This window comes from Aplidium turbinatum, chromosome 5 (assembly GCF_918807975.1).
Source record: "Aplidium turbinatum chromosome 5, kaAplTurb1.1, whole genome shotgun sequence".
NCBI lineage: Eukaryota > Metazoa > Chordata > Ascidiacea > Aplousobranchia > Polyclinidae > Aplidium > Aplidium turbinatum.
Window position 1 is genome coordinate 20,002,761 of NC_137476.1, and position 20,499 is coordinate 20,023,259.

The window sequence follows — 20,499 nt, forward strand, 5'->3', positions numbered from 1 at the left end:
GTTATCCAGGGGCGGATTTACCTATGGCGCCGGAGCGCCGCGGCGCCCCCTAAAATTCCAATTTATTTTTTTATTCAAAGAAAATGAAGGGGTGTACCAGCAAACATCTATAGGATTGACCCATGATACAAGAGAAGGATCCTCAAAGGATACAAACTGATATGAATGAATCAACAAGTGAATAAAAAAATAACAGTTAACCTCTCAAGTAGCTCCACACAGAGTGAAATTTACATGCCTTTTGACTCTTTTTTATTTCTTTAAAAGTATTATTGACTCAAAAAGAATGTCTAAAAAGACATTACGAAAAGTAACTACGGACAAAGGCCAGTGTTTCGATCTTCAGATCTCTAATTTAATTTTATTTTATCTCAGAATCTAATTTCTTGTATTTTAGATCCATCTCAGATGATTGTTTTGTCCTAGCTCAGTTGCAAATTCTTGTCTTTTTTTCTAGTTTTTATTTTTAACAAATTCCTGCCATTTCTTAGCACAAATTCTCTTAAAAAAATCACACCTTTTAATAGGCTGTAAAACCACGTTTCGCTGAGGTCCAAATTAAAAACTTAAATCCAGTCTCATTGTCTCACAACAATTACTCAAGTTTCAAATCATAACCTCAACCAACGCTTCAAGACAACTTTCTACTTTCACTTTACTACGCTAAAGAGATCTGAAGATCGAAACACTGGCCTTTGTCCGTAGTTACTTTTCGTAATGTCTTTTTAGACATTCTTTTTGAGTCAATAATACTTTTAAAGAAATAAAAAAGAGTCAAAAGGCATGTAAATTTCACTCTGTGTGGAGCTACATGTACTTGAGAGGTTAACTGTTATTTTTTTATTCACTTGTTGATTCATTCATATCAGTTTGTATCCTCTGGGGATCCTTCTCTTGTATCATGGGCCAATCCTATAGATGTTTGCTGGTACACCCCTTCATTTTCTTTGAATTTTTATACTTATATGTGCCGCTAGAATCTAATTTCTTGTATTTTAGATCCATCTCAGATGATTGTTTTGTCCTAGCTCAGTTGTAAATTCTTGTCTTTTTTTTCTAGTTTTTATTTTTAACAAATTCCTGCCATTTCTTAGCACAAATTCTCTTAAAAAAATCACACCATTTAATAGGCTGTAAAACCACGTTTCGCTGAGGTCCAAATTAAAAACTTAAATCCAGTCTCATTGTCTCACAACAATCACTCAAGTTTCAAATCATCACCTCAACCAACGCTTCAAGACAACTTTCTACTTTCACTTTACTACGCTGAAGAGATCTGAAGATCGAAACACTGGCCTTTGTCCGTAGTTACTTTTCGTAATGTCTTTTTAGACATTCTTTTTGAGTCAATAATACTTTTAAAGAAATAAAAAAGAGTCAAAAGGCATGTAAATTTCACTCTGTGTGGAGCTACATGTACTTGAGAGATTAACTGTTATTTTTTTATTCACTTATTTTTTTATGTCTGCATGCAAATTTCCTTTTTATGCTATACTTTAACTTGTAAATTTCCATGTTACTAACGTAAAACAATGCGCGATGTTTAGTCTCGGCAAGTAGACCTACTAACCGCTAGTAACCTTTTATTGTGTGCGTAACAATGATCTTTCATCACCTGATTTAAAATAATAGGTTCCTCAATTCAAAAATTACATGAAAGAACATAAATTATATGAAAGGTTGATCCATACTTCTTTGGCGCCCCCTAAAATTTTGCCCTAAATCCGCCACTGTTGTTATCTGAAGTATTTCAAAATAACATTTATCAATACTAGGTCCTTTCGTTCAGTGGCCTCGTGCAGTAGGTTAAAGCGCTGTGCCAGTGGTAGTTAGCCTACTAGCTAGGTTCATGGGCTACGGCCCTGCTGTAAATTCTTTTTTTTCTGAAAATAGATAACAATTTAATTGTAATATTCAGTCAAAAAAGTACTTTTAGTATAAAATGTACGACTAAAATGAGTGATTGTTCGATGAAAACAACAACCAAAACGTTCAAAAACTGTGATTCACTACTACGATTTCAGTTCGTGAAGTGGTTTGTTTTCCACGTCACGCTTCATTTGGTTAGCTGTAAGAAAGGTCTATTATTCTTCCAGAATGATGGTGTTCATAGATGTAGGTACCTTACATATTTTGGGTTCCCAAATACTTGAGGACAGAGCCAGCATGGAGCATAAGCTCAAAGCAGATTTTATCCGGCCCTGGAGACTTGTGTGGTTTAGGTGGAGGGCGATGGTAAACTTCTCTGGAGTGAAGTCTCCAGAGATGGTTTCTTCTTGTGGTGTTTCCACTCGTCACTGGGCAGATACCTCCTTAGCGACAAGGCGGGATGATTTGCGGCCATTTGTCTTAATTGTAGACCCCATTTTGCACTAGCTGAGAAGTGATGGCATTTGCAGAAACGAGGCACTGGCGAGGGGAGTTAGCTGAGCGCCCAGTTAGGTTGTTGGTGATGCTCCATGCTTTTCGGCTTGTGTGTGAAAATTCAATGTTTTGAACGGTTTTGTTCCATCGCTCAAGCTTCTTTGCATCTATAGCCGCTCAAGTAATCTGGTGGCGATCGTGCAAGAAGCAGTAGGCTACGGTACTAGATGTGGCGTTTAGATAAGAGTTCAGATAATATGAAACCAAGGAACTTTCGGAAATAATTAATTAAACTACCATTCAACGTTTTATAGGCAGAGAAAACTTTTTCTCGAACCGTAGAAAATTTCATTATCAGATCACCGCTTTACGTGATGGAAATCTACAGATAAATCTGCATCAGGCATTGCAGAGTGCAAAAAACAGTGTTGCAGAACGCATTTTCGAATATTAAATTCTCATCAGTGCAACTACGTTTATGAACGCAATAACAACGGTTAAATTTAATAGTTAAATTAAAAGGTTAAATTAAACGGTTAAATTAATAGTTAAATTATAAGTGTATTATAATCACTGAAATCATATTGAATTGATATTAATAACAATACCGTCTATTAATTTTCAGTGCTTATCTAAGTACTGTAAATTAGTATACTTCGGTAGATGTTCATCGTGATGGCTTTTTTGCTTTGAACATTAAGTTTGTTTTAACAAAAAAAAACCTTAAGCGAGTAATGTCGGTCTGGAATTGCATGCGGGAAGTGATTTTCTGATGTCTCTGGATTTATTAGACTAATATTCAATTGAACACTGAGAATATGTCCTTATAATGTTTGTAATGTATTGTATTGAGTTTAAATTTAACCGTTGTTATTGCGTTCATAAACGTAGTTGCACTGATGAGAATTTAATATTCGAAAACGCGTTCTGCAACACTGTTTTTGCACTCTGCAAAGCCTGATGCAGATTTATCTGTAGATTTCCATCACGCATTGAAGCGGTGATCTGATAATGAAATTTTCTACGGTTCGAGAAAAAGTTTTCTCTGCCTATAAAACGTTGAATGGTAGTTTAATTAATTATTAGATAAGAGTGGTAAAGAGTTTCACACTCAGAGTCTTAGCATGGTGTGTAGCTGGTTCGGTGTCCACGTGGTATTGTTGCCTTTGCCGGATAGCTAGCCTATCTGCAGAGTTGCAGTGGGTCTGCTGGAGGAGGATGACGAGTGCCCGGTTGGTAGCACATGGGCAAACTGCTCCACAACTTTGATACTGCTTGTTGTGAATGTGAAGCCTTCTATGTTGAGCTGCAGGTTGGTGAGGCGTCTGAACTTGTCCATTGCCCCCTGCTGCTGTGCCGTCCTGGTGGAGGCTCTTATTTGACAAGTTTCATTCGGCATCTGCTTGGGCGCAGATGTTAATCACGGGATGGGGCACGAGGAATCACTTGCGTCATTAATGTGTGTTTTTTTGTTTTTGCAATTAAGCGTCATGTGATTTTGTCTCTCCTCTGCCTTGTCATTTCATTAATGTGCATTTCTTTTTTCGATTTTGTGTATGTAGATTAGTTTCTGTAATTTTAATTTATGGAGAACATCAATCAGTTGGTTACTTGATAAGGGCTAACATGAGTGTGGTCGAAAACGTGTGTAATTTTTAGGATATTTTCCTGTTATTATATTATGTTAAATGCCATGTGATTGTTTAGTTTTATTTGCTTATAATTTAATGATTAGCCTAACGTAGTAGCCTAACTGAATTTGATGTAATTTGCTTTGCTTGACTTTTTGCTTGGCATAAAACACTTTTTTGTAGTGCCGTATTAATAGCATTTATTGTAAACGATAACGATACTGTAGATTGTAGAACAATGTAATGAAATGCTACACAGATTAGCTTTGATAAACAAATGTAACATCAGGCTTGTTTAAGAAAAGAGATGCTATAGAGTAGACTATTTTGCAAAGGCGTAAATCTGTTATGAGATTTAATCACTTAATTAGCTTGATCGGTAGGGTTAAATTGCGATAAAGTTAGATAGCACCTGCAAATGCTCAAATGTTAAAATTGCCAATGAAAAAATTAATGGGAATATAAAATGCGTACGACACCTAGCAGCGATACTGGTATTTTATTATATTATAATTTATCGCTTAGGTAAGCTTCATTAATATTTCCCCGATCAACGCTTTTTCCTTTCGACGGTGATTTGTCAGTGCTATTTTCGTGCGTATTAACAGTGGAAACTGCAATTCGTCGAGTCAATTTTCTTGAGGGCCCCATTAGTTGTTTGAAAAAAATAATTGATATACAAGCTCCAAAAGTAAATATGAACACATAGATCACCATCAAGGCAATGAGCTGGCCTGAGGCGTACCGCATCAAGTGTGATATGACAATGAGAATGGCGTATATGATGACAATACCGCAAACATAAAGAATATGTTTGATGGGAGATGTAGCGACATTGCCAGTGGGCTTTTTGTCGCCGATTACGATACCTTCAATTACTATAAATACGTAAAGAAAAAGCCAGCTGAAAAAGAACATCATGTATTCTTCTGCAGGAATAAAAAACATCTCGTAGAATCGAGTAAATCCGCTTTCGCCATTTTCTCCCTCTACCACAGTAGCGCACAGAGCGGACACTACTCCGAAATATAGGATGACTGGAATAAGACGGAACCAAGCAGATATTTGACGCCAAAATGGGAAACTGAATACCTGAATATATTAGTCAAATATTAGTAAAAAGTTTGCTGAAAGTAATAATGGCACTGATGTAGCCTACATGTAGGCCTATAACTTTATATAATAAGAACTACTTACATACTCAACGTCAGTGACGTAGCTGAAAAAACAGCTTTAGGAGTCAAAAGCAGCTGTTGGGTGACAAAATATTTTAACAATCAAATAGAGTTCAATTTTCTGTTTCTAAAAATTCAACACTGCTCTGTTCAGAACTATAGTTTGTTGTTAAGCTTAATACTGATAGTGCTTAGTCAAACTGAAAATTGAACTTTTAAGCTAATTGTTATTTCTTTTGTAGCCTATATTACGCATATTGCAGATGTTAATATTTTAATATTTGAAATAGCTTGTTTAAAAATATAGCCAGGCTACTGAACAGTACACTCTCTAAGGGGACTGCGCAGTAACATTAGATCAGTGGTTCTCAACTTTTTTGTCTTGGCAGACCGCTTTTAGTGCCATCGAAGCGGTCGCGGACCCCAACAAATTATCTGAAATTTTAGTTGCCTATATCGCGTCTCCTACCGGAAATAAATGTTTTATTAAGTTTCGAAGAATTTAATTTAGAAAAATTTGCTGATTTAATGCTTTTTTTTAATTTTATTGAAAGTTAATAAATTTTTGAGACTTTTACAAAGAATTTCTACCATTTTTCATTTGTAATCAATATTTCGTTGAAATCACAGTAATTGCAAAACTGTAAGTGCTAATAATATGTTGAATAACATTTGCATTTCTAAATTAAGCATTATTCAGCAATCTGCTGTCTGAAGAGAATGAAGTTCAACATATATTATTACATAGCCTAATAAAAAAAATTAAGTGTTTAAAAAGGATTTTGAACCTTTGTGTGACGCCCTTTGAAATTTCTATCAACGTACCAGGGCGTAGCAACGCACAGACTGAGAATCACTGTAATACACAAACAAAACGTAACCGTTTTTTAAATGTTGTAATTTATCAGAGGTGGGCAAAGTTACTTTCAAAAGTAACTGAGTTACAGTTACAGTTACTTGGCCAAAATAGTAACTGAGTTACCGTTACAGTTACCAATTTTAAAAAGTAACTAGTTACCGTTACTAGTTACAGTTACTAGTTACTTTCAGTTACTCACAAATCTGAACATAAAATTCTGCACCTGGCCAGCTCTGCATGCAAGCCCAGTTTAACCGCAATGTTTGATATATAGTGTTAGAGCCATCCATGCTAACATAACAGCACAAGTACAAAACCAACAAGGTTTTATTTAAAAAAAAATACTCAGTGGCTTATATGTTTATTTCCTTTGAGAAATACGAGCATTTCAAAGTGCTCGTCACTCAGGCCTGCCCTTTTGGGCTTTAAAATGTCCATCCTTGCCCAATCGTCGTCGTTGTGTGAGTCCCTGGGGCCGAAAGTCTATCCTTTTACCGCCCCAGATTCACGATGTTCCCGGACTACACTAGAAGGCTACTAGAGAGCAGCCAGTCTTTAGTTTCATCATCCATGACGCAGACCTTCCACTCCGTTAGGTGGCTTAAAGATGTTACAGTCATCGATGATGTCCGCCCCGATAGTTCAATTGGTTAGCGCGTCACTTCTGGAACGAAAAAGCTTCAAGATCAAGCGGCACTGGTTCGACTCTCAGGGCATGCGCTTGAGCAACGCACGTTAAGGACTCCTCTCTATTTAGCGGCATCTAATAGATGGAATAATTTCCCGGCAACAAGACTTCAACAATCGGAAACTTCACTCTGTCAATCTCGGTGACCGGGCCTGCGTCAGTGATTTAAAGCCTCTACAAGTATTCGAAACTGCCAGGATTAAGTTCTGCAAGAAGCTTTCCCAGTCCGAGGATAAAGATTTAATCAATCAATCAATGATGTGGTCTGCGGTCTGTTCCTCGGCACCACATTCACAGGAGGAAGAGGCCATTTCCCATTGGTGCATGGTTGAGCGGAAAAGCCCGACGCCCGTACGGAGACGGTTGAGGCGCACCCATGCCTGTCTTGGTAGTGTCAGGTCGATGGAGCGTGTGTCGGCGTCGGGGATGAACGAATAGTCTGGTGATGAACAAGTGCTGCAATGAAAACAACATTTCTACTGCAGCACTTGACGGAATGGGAGTGTTATGTTTTTAAAACAGTTTTTTCATCGGTCCAATTGTGAATCTGGATCCGCTTAACTTGTCCTCAGGGTCCGCTTCCAAATACTCCTGTAACAGATTCAACGCGCATTGCTTTCTTTTCTAGGTATTTGCGTAAAGTGGTGCAAAAGTCCTTCGTGGCTCTACCTACCACCATCCACTTCAGCGTCGCTGCTGCTCCCCTCTTCAGCAGACCAGTTTGCTTCTTCAATTGCTTGAAGCATGTTCTGTTTTATTTTTGTCTTCAATTCAGCAGTGTCGCTTAATGATCAGGCATTAAACACAGATAAGTCTAAATTGTAGGTGGAATGCAGTCGCTGTCCTCGAACCAATGACCAAATCTGGTTTGTATTGCTTCCACAAGAACGTCCACCAACGGCAAGCAAACAGCAATGCTGTTGCTGGTTTTAACCCTTTGCTTTTCAACGTTTTTTTGGAAGTTAACTGCTCAAGGGGGAGCCGTTTTTGGATCAAATTCAATCAGCTGTTACGTGTTATCCGCTGGTGCTATTTCAACAGAAGTTGCACTGGTGTGAAAACAAATCATTTGTCTATAAATTTGAAAAATCATTATTTTGAAATTTTATATGTTAAACTTGATATTTCAATTTTTGCAAAGGTACCCAAAAACGACAATTTTGATTTATCTTGCCGCTATTTAATTACCATGCTAATCCGATTTCATGCAAAGTTCTGAATAACAAAGAGCTCAATCGAACGCACGAAGTGTGTGTGCGGTGTGCCGAATCATTGCATTGATAAAGATTTGCGAGCAAATCTTATTGTAAGCTACTCGCTGATTCTAAAATAGTTACAATTAGAGTAATATTGTTACACGAATTTGAAAAAACAAAACTGCGTTTGTTGTCTTACATTTTTGTCCTAAACTAATGCATTCCGAAACTCATGGCTAGCTTCTAGTTTTATGGAACCAAATTTCTCATAAGTAACACCTTAGCCTGCTTGAATAGCTGTTTACATCTTCGTTTGTGTATTTTAGGTCTACAATTGAGTTTGTAGTATGAATATTTTTAGTAGAGAGAAGACAATTGAACAAGTTGTTGAAATTATCTGAAATTTCTAAGTTCAAATTAGGTGCTTTTGAAATTGTGGATTTGTGTCAAGTCGCATCACAAATATCATGCAGGCTCCATCATAAGTCATTTCGCTTACGGGTGTTTATAAACATGACTCATAAATTACATCCACAAAAAATACAGCATTTACATCAACAAAGCTAAGTTCGAAGCCCACTTTTTATTGAAGATTGCGTCAATCAATTTGAAAATACAATTTTAGTCCGCCAGCGTCGAAACAATGCAACAGCGAATTGAGGAACATGCGTAAACAAAGGAAATGTGAAATAACCCACAGTCAGCAAATCTACATAAATTTAACGTTTACAAATGTTGAATCAATGTAAACAGACTGGATTGCTGACTGGGTCCTTATTGTTTGAAGCACAAAAAATACGCGTAAAGGCGACAACATCAGCAAGGCAGTGATTATGTTTCTGGCCAAAAGAAAATTAACTTTTGACTTCAAAGATAAAAATGATTTTAACGAAGCTTCAAAGTTTGTCGTAAAACATTTTGCAGATATACAATAAACATAATCACTTTGTGCCAGATTGTGAGAAGACTTCCCAGATTCTTTCCAACCATTTGCATGATTGCAAATTATTTTCTATAACTTTATATTGCCAAAAAATGGCTTCTTTGTTGAAACAACGTGGCTACAATTCTATAAAAAATTCTTAGGCCTACTACATTGAAGTAATGAAAAAATTTTTTGTGATTTTGCTGATGACGTTTTACAATATCCGAGAAGTAAAAAATAATAATGATGAATTATTTTACAAAACCGTGGTTTGCAAGCGCTTCACAAAAAATTGTTGGGGGAAAATTTACTATTAGACGTAAAACGTTTGTAAAAGAAAATTGTCGGTTTACGTATTTATAATGTTTATTGCGCTGTTACCGAATTATAAACTGCCTGTGTTGTCTACCTTTGTGGTTGCCGGCCAGCTTAGAGCAGCATGCAAACTAAGCGTTTATGGTAATTGCATCGTGTTATGATTCTCGAAAATTTCCCACAAGATCTTTATTTTTATCGTGATATTTTCTGCCTCTTCTGTCTTAAACTTGAAGTTATTGTGCAGCACAATCCACATCGGTTTTTAGACTCAGTCTTCATTGAAAATCTTTTGTGTGGTGCATCATTTCAAGTAGTGTCTTCCCCTAAACTGTTACACAAATCGTCCAGAACCAGGTTGATTATTATGTATCTTACAGCCGTTGAGAGCCCGATATTGTATGTGTGGAATTATTACTGTAGATGTCTGACTAAATTCATGCCAAAGTCGAGCAAATTCTGCTTTCGGGATCCTTGCCGTTATTTACGGTATTTTTTGTTGATAAGTTTAGGCAGCATTTTTCCAAGATAAATGAAGACATCGGTATTGTTCGTCACTTAGATTTAGTTTTCTCAGCATTGTTTATTCATTCTTTGATCCACTAGTTTGTCCCACTTTTGGTATAATCGGATCGTTTATAAATGGCGGGTCTTCACAATAGCCGGCCTCTTATACATTGGGGCAACGTATTCAGATGTTGAATCAATGAAGAAGAAAGCTGATTTGTTGTTTGTCTTATGTGACGCCTAACTTTATGCCTCGTCTACATTACAAAGTATTTTGTAATGTACATTGTGTACATTGTACATTTTGTTTGTACATTACAAAATATTTTGTAATGTAGATGAGGCATTATCATCTTTATTTTGCGCTCTTTGGAACAAAACACAGTGCACTGTGATACAAAAATACAGGACATAACAACAAGTAGGCGACATAAAGCAGGGAAGGGACGCCATCGAGTTAGGCTCCATTTACACGTAGCAGCTATCTCACAATTTTGAGTGTATCTCACAATTACTGTTTGCAAAAACGCTATCTCTCCGGCTTCTCCCAAAAGCATTTGCAGTGATACATTTCCTCAATTGCAAGTTTTGTCAATGAGGGCATTTCCATAGAACGTTTATTTCGAAACCAGGTTTTCGTGTCTTTACCCAAGAGAAGATTTCTTATTGTAACGTTTTTTATTCGTCAATGAATATTATCTGCTTGAAACAACTGTTTTGAATAGTTTGTGGCCTCCATAGCCTACTATTTTGATCGTGGATTGCTATTCTTCTTTGTAGAGCTGATAACGCAAAAAACGTTTGCTATTATTGTTTCTAATTAACAGCTTTGCGATCACTGGCTTTTCTTTGTAGCATTAGAAATAACGCGCTTTGTGTTATTGAGGTCAAACCAAACAAAGGAAAGCAAGAGGATGCTTCTCTCTGCTCGCGCATATTACAAATGCACGATGCACGAAGCAATTATGAGCGAACGAAGCAATTATGAGCTTATGGCTTGTTATCGCAATGTAATCCATTTCACGCTTTGCTGGAAGTTAGCTAGAAATAGCAAAAATTCACTAAAATCTTGAATTTACAAGAAAACTACACTACTTTTAGCATCAAATTTAATATCATCAGATCCGCCTGGCAATTTTAGGAAAAGTCAAGAAAAACCAAGTGCATGGCGTTACTGTGCTTCAAATAATTAAAGGAAATTTGAGGGGGGGGCCAAATCTGGCCTCCCTTTGAGGAGCAAAGTGTTAATGTCAGACAATCTTTTTAGAGGCATTGCAAGCGTTACACTAAATGCAATAAGTTTCAACTTCTTCAAGGTAACTATAACTAACTGACTATAAGCATCAACAAATTTCTTTTAATCGCTGCGTGTTTCTTGATGCTTAAAGTCAGTTAGTTAGTTACCTTCAAGAAGTTGAAATTAACTGCATTTTTATAAATATTTTCAGGTTCCTGATGAGGGCTTAAGTTAAACCGAAAACGTTTGACTGTTAAATTCATTTGTAAATATGTAAAATTTATTATTATAATGCTCAACCCTGTTGCATTGTTGTGTCTTGCCTGTCTTTGGTACATATTGATTAATCGCCAAAAACAACTAATTTAGCCAAATCAGTTATAAAAAATCGCCAAAAAAGAGCTAAATCATAAATATGAAGCTAAACGTCTTAAAAAATCGCCAGATTTCTGGACTTTGGCGATCAATTCGCCAATATGGCAACCCTTCTCCACCAGACCACAAAACAAAAGTAGAACCGCGCATGCGCAGTGCTGCGCCGATACATCTGCGAAAAAAATGCATTATTGCGCAAAACGCAGCAAACACGCACTAAGCAAGACACAAACACGTGCAGAGAAATAAACGGCAATTAAAAACTAAAATTTCAATACAAAAGTAACTTGTAACTGTAACTGTTGAAAAAGTGTTAAAATAGGAACTAGTTACCGCGTTTCGTTACTTTTGGAAAATAGTAACGAAGTTACCGTTACAGTTACTCAAAAAGTAACTAGTTACAGTAACTAGTTACTTTTGTAACTAGTTACTGCCCACCTCTGTAATTTATCAATCATGCTGCAACTCGAAAACTTTCACGGACCCCCGGTTTAGAACTGCTATACTAGACCATTTGTGTAGAGTGATTTGATTTACACACACTTACAACGTTTTATCTATAATGAGTTTGTTTAATTGTTTCTAAAACGGACGACGATGATGCTGATTTGTCGATGAGTGCCCTTTGTAATTGCAACAATTAAAATTCGTTTAAATACTTTAAAACAACCGAAATGCAAACCGAAAGATTTGTTAACTGCTCTGAAAGACCCTGTAACAAGAACAGATTTTTGTCATGCTGTCCTGGATAATCTCCCAGCTATAACCAAAAGAAAGAAACAGTAGAATCAGTGGGGCAATCTCAAAACAAGTATTCTAACAGCAGCAGATAAAGTTATACCAAAAGAAACCAGACGAACTAAACAACCTCACTGGATGGCAGAAGAAATAAAAAATCTTATGTCAGAAAGAAGACAGTCAAAAACAAACTGAGAAAAATATAACAAAATTCATCATTATATTCAAGAAAAGTGCAAATCTGCAAAAGAACAATGGTTAGAAGAAAAGTGTGAAAAACTTGAAAGGCTCAAAGACATCAGCCCGAAGGAACTGTTCAAGGAAATACGCTTAATATCCAAAACCGGTCCTATATTAACCTCGAAGTGCTTTCGATCTTCTGATGGCAAAATTTTCTATGAACCGAAAGATGTGAAGAAACGGGAAGAGTAGGGGAAGTGTGGGACCTATGGAACTCTTTTTTTGAAATGGTCATAACTTTTGTATTTTAACTTCAAACAACCTAAATTTTGGATTATATTATGCTGGTGGGTGGTTTTAACTTATGATAAGGCGAAATAAAAATATGTTGATTGGTTAGCTTGTTACGAGAAAAAACAAAAATTTTGCGAAATGTTCCATTGGTCATACCCCTATGGGACCAATGGGACACCCGATGGGACCTATGGAACGCTATTTCATTAAAGCTAAAAGCACTGCTCATTGTCAAGCAAAATCTAGATTTTTAACAAAGCACCACGGAAAACATTCAACACCAATCGAAAAAAACAAATACACAGAAAAATAACAAAAAAATTCAGTAGAAACACTATGCAACGAACATTATATATTGAACAGTGTTGCCACTAACAAATTTTGGGTAATAGGATTCACATTGAACAGTAACATTTCTGCAACGACTGCATGCAGAGCTTATTTAAAACCGCAGTGTCTCTTTCTTGGTTTTTTACCATTTAAATGACAAATCCAGCCAGAATAATGATAGCCCCCCCCTTAGAGATCACACATAACAAAACCTATGTGAAACAGTGTTCCATAGGTCCCACATAGCCATGGTGTTTAGATAACTGGTTGTAAGTTTGAAATGATGCACTTCACTGTGCTGCATTTTTGTCTACAGTATATACTGTTTAAATAAATGGTTTCATCGGAGATTCTGCGCTAAGAGTCCTGCTTGCCCTAAACTCCTGAAGAATTCTTACAAAGTTAGACCTCAAAGGTACATTTTCAAGCTCAAAAACATAAAAAAGCGTTTGCGTCTTTCAAAACAGCCTTTTCCAGAATTTTCGAAGTTGATTTCTGCTTACATGTCAAAACGGTGTTTCCAAATATAAATATTTTTTAAAATCCACTTTTGGTTTGGGAGCAAATCTGGTGTTCCATAGGTCCCACACTTTCCCTACATTAGGCCTACTAACCTTTTTCAAGATGACAGAGAAGATATTGATAATAATATGATTAATTGTGAAACTGGACCACCAACATTAAAGGAAGAAGTACAGTGAGCTTTAGATAATTCAAAAACCGGCAAGGCAGCAGGCCGAGATGAAATTGTGGTGAAAATGTTGATTGCCTTGAAAGAAGATGAAATAAACTTGTTGTGGAATCTCATTAATACCATTTATGAAAGTGGTGAATTACCTAGGGATATGCTAAAATCTCTTTTTATTGCCCTTCCGAAAAAAACAAACACACTTGAGTGTGGAAATCACACAACAATAAGTCTAATGTCGATCACATACATTAAAACTGCTCTTGAAAATTGTCTTCCAAAGAATGCGAAGCAAGATTTTACCGGAAATATCTGCTTGCCAATACGGATTCATGCCTGACAAAGGAACGAGGAATGCAATTTTCGTAGTTCGCATGCTGTGTGAACGTTCAACTCAACACCAACAAGATTTTTTTCTGTGTTTCATAGATTATCAGAAAGCTTTCGATAAAGTACGCCATTTCCAGCTTCTTTCATCACTAAAACGAATTGGGATTGATGATAAAGATTTCCGTATGATACACAATCTATACTACAAGCAGCAAGCCGCTGTCAATCACTGAATGGATGGAAATATCAAGAGGTGTTCGACAGGGCTGTGTCATGAACCCAGATCTCTTCAATTTGTACAGTGAACTCATTCTTAGAGAACTGAAAGATTTTGATGAAGGAATTAATATAAACGAAAAACTTATAAGTAACATTCGATACGCAGATGACACAGCAGTCTTGCTTGCAATGTCACAATGTGGTTTGCAAATTTTACTAGATGCAGTTCAAACATCTAGGGAAAAATATGGACTAAAAACAAACATTAAAAAATCTAAAACTCTGGCAGTCTCGAAACGTCTTCCTGAACCAACAATTTGCGTGTACTGCAATGATAACAAAATTGAACAGGTTCAAAAATTCAATTATTTGGGCTTAATACTGAATCCAAGCACCCGATGTGAAGAAGAAATCATACTACGCATTGCATTATCAAAGTCGAGTTTCAACACTATGAATAAAATCTTTAAAGATCGAAAGCTCTCCAAAACCTTAAAAATTCGTTTGTTAAAATGCTTCAATTTTGATGTACGGATGTGAAACCTGGACGCTAACGGCAAAAACCCGAAAAAAGCTTGAAGCTGCAGAAATGTGGTTTCACCGAAGAATTCTTAAAATTCCATGGACAGCTTTTCGAACCAACAGAGCAGTTCTCCAACAGATGGGCCAGGAGCAGCAGATAATGAGATCTATAGAAATGCGGCAACTGAAGTTCTTGGGTCACAGCATAAGGAAAGGCGAACTTGAAGATTTATCTTTAAGTGGAAAAATACTAGGAAAACGGTCAAGAGGAGCTCAAAGATTCACATTTTTGCACAATTTTCAACCACAAATCAAAAACCCTACTAAAATTTGGCAAGACGCACGAGATCGATCAAATTGGAACATCATTGTACCTCGAGGGCTGTATCAGCCATGATACCTACAGAGAGAGAGCCCTTTCAAAGAAAATAAAGGAAGATTTGTAACCTGCCACATTCCAAGAATGAATATAATGCTATTAAACCCAAAAATTTCATGGATGAATGCAATAAAACTCTGATAATTTTCTTGTCAAATATATCTTTCACTTTCAAAAGAAGTTTACCAGCTGCTATGATTGAAAATATATTGGCCGCTGTGGTGACAAAACGTTTTACAAAATTACCATTGGCAGCTTCACTTCTAGCAAATGACAGGAAACTGATTGAACACTTGCATGAGTACGGGATCATATCTACATGAGCTATCAAGTATTTCGAAAATTAAAAATATCGGCAGCAGCATCAATTGATAACAACGATAATGAAGTCATCAAGCTTTGAGTTTGAATAAAAGCAGATGCGACAATCTTTCATTTATTAAGAAGCATCATGCATCAGAGTTATCTCCTGGCTCAAAGTTATCTGGAATCTCGTTGAAACCAAAATCCAAGGTAGCTTTCTTACCACTCATCGATAAAACACCATCTGATCCCTCCACAATTATAACTGTGATGCATGAGGCTGAATGAATCGCTGTTCAATCAGAGCAAGAATTTATAGTTTTTACATTGGATCAGCAACTTTACATTGTATTTTTAGATATTATGTGGTCTTATGCTTTACGATGGAACCATATGATTCCAAGACTTGATGGTATGTACTGGTTAATGAGTTTCATATAGGATGTGAAACAGTGATCTTTCCCCCTGTGATATAATCTGCTTTTGCAAGTGTACCAAAAATAATGACTGACAAGAGTTTTCTTTAAATATGCGCGCACTGCGTATTGCAGTCAAGGAGTTGCTTAAGAATTTCATAGGATATAGATGATGTGTAATTCTTTTGAAGATTTTGAGAAAGAAATGGAGTTCTAAGCAGAGAAGAGTATGATTATTGCTGAGCAGTGAGCACTCAATTAACAATCTAATACGGCCACTAAATTAACAATCTAATACTGCATACCAGCAGAACTAGAAGAAGAATTTTCTCTACATTTTTTATGCATGTCACAAAATGATTCCTTACTTTTTTGCTGCTGAACGTATCAATTACGCAAGGTTTGGGTTATGTTATCTTCTGACAATGTCAAGGTAGCCACCAACAATCCTGAACGGACATGATAATAGGCGTCTACAGCCTACATAAGCGTCCTACATGATAGACGTCCTGAATGAAGTTTGGCAAAGATCCTAACCTAATGGAATCATCAAAAAGATAACAAAGTCAAGAACCTTTGCAAAGCTGGGCCAAAAATCAACACTCCTGCAATGAAGTACTCTAATTTTTGAATGCTATCAGGGAGAATTAAGAATATACAACGGCAACCCACAAAGAATAAACAAAAGGAATGATAAAAGAAGATCTTACAGACAAGGTGAAGCTCCAAAACTTTCTTGAAACATGCCTCCACCCTCTCGATTATTCAAGCCATCCAGAAAGTGCTCTTTGCAACATTATGCTGGACAGCGCAAGTAAAAGTTAACAAATCGGTCGAAATGGATAAAAAACAAAAGCCTCCATTCCAGATAATCATTGTTTGATGGTTTTTAATCGACAGTAAAGAAGTAAGTTGGTACAATAAAAAAAAAAACAGGCAAGTCTAGAGCACAAGGAACAAAACAAAAGAGGTAGGCTAGGCTATGCAACACAGATATCATTTTCGCAAGAGTGATGTATTTGTTGCTTGCTGGTCGTATCCAGATGAAAGATCTTTTCAAGTAGGCCTATAAACTTGCACTTATTCCAACAGCACTATTCAAAAGCACAGGAGAAAGCAGACTTTCTGCATCGAAAGCTGTTTTGAAAAATGCTTTGGAAATCGAAGTCTTTACAAGGAAAATTGTCCGTGATGCGATAATAATTGATCGTTGTGCAATGCTTCACAGTGCAATTCATTGGCTTATGAGAGAATAGGTGAACAATTTTCTTGAAGGTGTTCGATGTTACATTGTAAAAAAAAGATGGCAAAGTAAGATTTCTATCTGATCTTTGATCGATACAAAAAAATTCAGCATTTAATATTACACCAGGCAAGAGAGGTGGATCACTGTCGATGTTTAAATACAATAAACACGTCAAACTCATTGCCTTCCAAAGAAATCAGCTTGCGTGTCCACCAACACCAAAGTCAAACTTATTGAATATGGTTAAAGCAGATTTTATGGAAAGCCTCTAAGCAGTTTCGAACAAACTTATCGTCACCTCAAAAGATGACATCTTAGAGGAACTTGACTTTCGTGGACAATCAGAAAAACACGATTTGCTGACGACACAAGAAGAAACTGATGTTATCATTTTTCGTAAAGGTTTTTATAGCAATCAGTGATAGAAAATCACCAATCAAAGTTTGTTATGAAGACACAGATGTTTGCGTTCTTCTGTGCCACTCGAATCAAATTAAGTAATAGATAGCTGACGTATTTATGGAAGAATTTAAACAAGAAAAGAATCTGATCTTTATCAAAGAGTCTGTTTGAAAGCATATAGATATCATCCCCCGGATCATGTCCATGCATGCAATGACCGGTTGTGACAGTGTGTAGCCCATTCCAATGATATGTGGTGTGGGTATGAAGAAAGCCTTAATTTAGTTTTGAATCTTTATCCTCGGACTGACAAAGCCTTGATAGGTTATTTCTGGTAGTTTCGCATACTCGTAGAGGCTGTTGACGCAGGGCCGGTACCGAGATTGGCAAAGTGAAGTTTCCGATTGTTGAAGTGTTGTTGGCGGAAAGCCTTATTTTCCACCACAAAGTTACCCTTTTTGCATCTTGGCAACGAAACAGCTGACAAAGATGAATATATCTACGAGTGCAAGAACTTGTGGCTACTTGTTACAATGGAAAAAGCATGAGCTTTGCAGATATTAGTTAACTGTCTTCTTTATTATTCGTAATTGGCTATACCGACTTTTGTACATGCAGTGATTTTAAAATTAAACAGATTGTCGGCTAATAGTCCGAGTAAGTGACCATGACAACGCGAGCGACGAAGAACCTTCATCTGCTAAAGAATAACTATTTCTTCTACTACAGTAAATAAAAAGAAGAAATCAGCACTTTTTCAAAATAATGTTTTTTCAAATTTTTCTTTTTCTTACGATTTACATTATAGAACAGCTAATCGTGATATAGACTGTGCGTCGGCATGAATCAACTGTGGTTGAATTTTAAGTTAAATATACTTTAATTTAATGTTTTTATAGAGGGTCACGAAACTACATTGATGGCTCTAAGTCCTAAGGGGTCGCGGTGCAAAAGGTTGAAAACCACTGCTTCAGGGTATACGGGTTGCAAGGTCTAAAATAAACGCTTAATAATAATAATAATAGTTAATAGTAATAAACAGTAAAATAAAGTAGTTTAGACGCACTTAGTACCGAGTGGGCTATTTTACAGTAGGCTAGTTCAGTCTTGCTGGCGACTCACGTGACGCTTAAAGACGACACGGTGGTCATATTAGTGATCCTTGGGCAGCAGGCTCGTTGAGAGAATAATTCAGGCCTGTAACCAATTAGATGCTCGGGTCCCAAATCAAGGAACTTCTTAAAAAAACGCACTTTATTCATAGAATACGAGGTGGTTTCTTCAAGTTTCCCAGCCCCTTGAAAAGGTTACGGGCCCCTACAATCATCCCTGGTTACAGTGTCAAAATGCACTCTCTTCTGAACCCCATGTCAAGACTACTGCTCCTGTGTCATGAAGTAAGCTAAGTAGTCTAGGTGTAAATAATATTGTAATGGTTAATGCAAAAATTATACAAGCAAAACTTCAGTGATTCAAAAATCCGACCTGGGTGAAGGCAAAAATGAATCCAAATCCAAAACCAAATATTGGCCAAGTACTGGAACCACCAGACTTCTCAGGGTTCCCAGTTTGTACGGCCACAGCTGTTGCGTGAATCAAAACCCAAATTTCATTCAAAAAACGCCAATATCTGTGGAATATTTCAAGAAAAATTGGAATACGTTGAAGTTGGTTCTCATTATAAATTTTTACGTAGGCTACCGTACATGATAAAAGTGTTTTCCTAAAATATTATTTAGGGCCTCAATTGAAAATTAGGTGTGTTGTTATAAGCAAAGTAAATGGACTACAAGTAATCGGTGTACGCAAGTGGACAGTAGGTTACAAGTAGACAGTCAGCAGCGTACAATCGGAAATACGAGCCATAACATGAAATCTCTCCTCCATTTCATGTGATCTCTTCTCCCCTTTCTTGGCATGGAATGTCGACTGTTGCAGTTGTGACTAATTATCTCGTACCCACGTGATTTGTTAGCACAAACGACGTGGTAACCCATTGACGTTAATTCGCCACGTTGACTTTGAAAATGATAGCTATTTGTATTTATTGAACAAACTAAATTAAAAACTTAAAAAAGGAAACAAAAATGAAAACCTATTTAAGTGCATGTCAGTAAAAATGAGGCTTCCTTGAAGAAGAACGATGGCTGTGTGAAAAAAACCCAATGTGTGCCCCCAAGTGTTTTCCATAGGGTGATACCAAAATGTGTAGATGCTTGCCCAGGCAAAGGCAAATCCATGATATCTGTAATAACATTTTACATTTTATTGTGCTGACAACATGCTCCAAATCCAACTGATGTCAAGTAAATTCATGTTTGCTGATTGTTTTCTTTGTGAAAGTTTTTAACAAAGTCTTATCCAGGTGCAATAGCTGCAAATGCTTTCGCCGTAGGCTAGTACTATTTTCATGTAATTCCCAATAGCTGAATGACCTTGTATTTTTATGTTGTCAGACTTTCACACAGGCTACGACCAAGTAGTGGTATGCAAACAAAGTGTTCAAATCCCATTTTTTTGCTTGTATGTTCAAGTTTGATGTCAATCAATAATAAAAAAATAAAAAAAATTTATTCATACGCTAACGTTGGATAACTTTCCATTTTGTTTATTTAGAAACGTATGACAATATGACATCAATCACACATTGTCGGTTGACAACAGGCAACATACTATAAGTGGTCTGGTGATCCATTGCTGTAAAAGTGCTTAGGAAGTGACAATTTCTGTGCAAGACTTTGCCTTTAAATTTTATATCACCGTGACAAACTGTTAGTGATTTACTTTCTGATGAGAGTTATCGGACCAGGACTTAGTCGAAGATATTTGGCAACCTTGTCGTCAGACCGTGGATTTGGCCACATGAGCATAAAGCCTCTGTCACGGTATTCCATTAAAAGAATGAAACAGAGCATCATAATAACAGAAGCCTGTAATTAAAGTTACATTAATTATTTGATTCAAAATATAAATATGTTTGTGAAGAAAACAACAAATGCAACAGTAACAAATATTTTGATTGGAATAGCGTTGAGTATAGGCTACCATGGTTATGAAAGTTTGTCCAAATTTATTGAACCAATGATAGGCCTACATATTTGTCACTTAAAAACTGAGAGTTGAAATTATTATAATGTAGTGTAAAAGTGAAAAGTATCATGATTTTAATTTTAACGGTAG

At 36.6% G+C, this 20,499-nt stretch overlaps 1 protein-coding gene across 1 annotated transcript in view; it reads right to left on the minus strand.

The window, feature by feature from the left end:
• Positions 1-4,184: 4,184 nt before the first annotated feature.
• LOC145770271 (uncharacterized) overlaps positions 4,185-20,499 on the minus strand; it is a 34,990-nt gene continuing 18,675 nt past the window's right edge. Inside the window, exons 6-9 of the mRNA XM_082581868.1 lie at positions 20,104-20,249; positions 19,415-19,564; positions 18,805-18,949; positions 4,185-5,087 (exon numbers count right to left, since the gene is read on the minus strand). Of these exons, the coding sequence (XP_082437994.1) occupies positions 4,503-5,087; positions 18,805-18,949; positions 19,415-19,564; positions 20,104-20,249 (1,026 nt within the window). The 3' untranslated portion in view covers positions 4,185-4,502. The remainder of the gene's footprint in view (positions 5,088-18,804; positions 18,950-19,414; positions 19,565-20,103; positions 20,250-20,499) is intronic.